At 63.6% G+C, this 1397-nt stretch overlaps 1 protein-coding gene across 1 annotated transcript in view; it reads left to right on the top strand.

Moving 5' to 3' along the window:
* PPL (periplakin) overlaps positions 1-1397 on the top strand; it is a 46250-nt gene that overhangs the window by 28048 nt on the left and 16805 nt on the right. Inside the window, exons 2-3 of the mRNA XM_009324312.1 lie at positions 123-222; positions 805-959. Coding sequence (XP_009322587.1) covers positions 123-222; positions 805-959 — 255 coding nt within the window. The remainder of the gene's footprint in view (positions 1-122; positions 223-804; positions 960-1397) is intronic.

Genomic DNA, 1397 nt, shown 5'->3' with positions numbered 1-1397 from the left:
CTGGTCCCCAGCCACCCCCCGGGGTCACGGCACCCCGAGGGCAGCCCCCAGCAGCAGCTTAGGGCTGTGGCCGTGTTTGTGGGGTGACGAGTCCCCCTCTTTCTCCTCCTCTTTCTCCCCAGCATCTCCAGCAAAGAGCTGACTGAGCTCATAGAGCGCCTGCAGAAAAATGCCGACCAGGTGGAGAAAAACATTGTGGAGGCCGACTCCCGAATGCAAAATGTAAGCAAGCCGTGGCCCCACGCGCACCGGCTCCTCCGAGCAGCCCTGTCCCCCTCGCTCCCTCCTGCCGCAGCCCTTCCTGCTTCGCCGCGGCCTCCTCTCCTCTCCTAAGGCACATGTGCACGCCTGCCCTGCCCTGCGGCAGGTACCCGGGCTGCGATGATCCGGAACGGAGGGATGCACGGGTTCCCCCGGCTCGTGGGAAGAAGGTGGGAGGGTGTAACAAGTGACGGGGTCCCGAAATTCTTCCCTGCGCAGGGCTGGGTAGCACTGTGCAGAGCAGGGATGTGCATCCCTGGACGTGCATCCCAGCAGGCAGCTAGGGTGGAGGAGAAGGGGCCTGAACCATCCTCCTCTTCCCAAAGGGTATGATGCATCCCGAGGCGACACAGCCCCCCCCAGCCACAGCCCTTCCTCAGGGCTAACACAGGCGAGGGGAAAGCAAAATACATCCCTGGGAGGACAGGAGACAGCAGAGCTCCTGCCCATCTCTGGTGCCCAGGGGCGGCGTGGCGGGACGACCTCTTGGATATCGTTTATTTTCCCCTCATGACCCTTCCTCCCCGCTCTCTGCCTGCCCAGGACTTGCACAAGATCAAGGCATGCCAGCTAGCGCAGTACAAGGACCTGACGGCTCAGAAACTCACCGAGTCCGACAAGCTGCTCTACGTGCTGGATGGGGATGCAGCGATCGCCCAGCACATGAAGCACCCCCAGGGTGACATGATCACAGAAGAGTGAGTATCGGCCGGGGGGAAACCCGTCCCCACAGCCTTGCAGGGCGGGAGGATGCTTCTCCAGGGGCTCTGCTCAGCTCCTGCCTGCAGCTGGGGGAGGCACCGCAGGCTCCTCCGCCACCCAGCTCGCATTAAGGTGCATGACCCGCAGCCATCCGCGGGGAGGTGTTGAGTGAGAACGGCTGCACGCCTGCTGATGGCTGCGTATAAAGCTCTGCACGAAGCACGGTGGGGTGGTATCTGCCCAGCATATGGGCAGCCGATGCTCTCCCCCAGCACCAGCCTGCCCTGAGCTGGCAGACGAGCTGAGCAGCCCTTGGCAGAGGACGGGCGCACAGGAATCTTTGCCCTCTCCCTCCCCAGCCGATTGCACAATGCGGCTGCTGCCAGCCTGCCTGGCAGCACTGGGCTCTCCGAGGTCCCCTAAGGACAGACACC

This window comes from Pygoscelis adeliae, unplaced genomic scaffold (assembly GCF_000699105.1).
Source record: "Pygoscelis adeliae isolate BGI_AS28 unplaced genomic scaffold, ASM69910v1 Scaffold595, whole genome shotgun sequence".
Taxonomy (NCBI): domain Eukaryota; kingdom Metazoa; phylum Chordata; class Aves; order Sphenisciformes; family Spheniscidae; genus Pygoscelis; species Pygoscelis adeliae.
The sequence above is the reverse complement of the archived record's forward strand: the minus strand, read 5'-3'. Positions and strand labels throughout refer to the sequence as shown.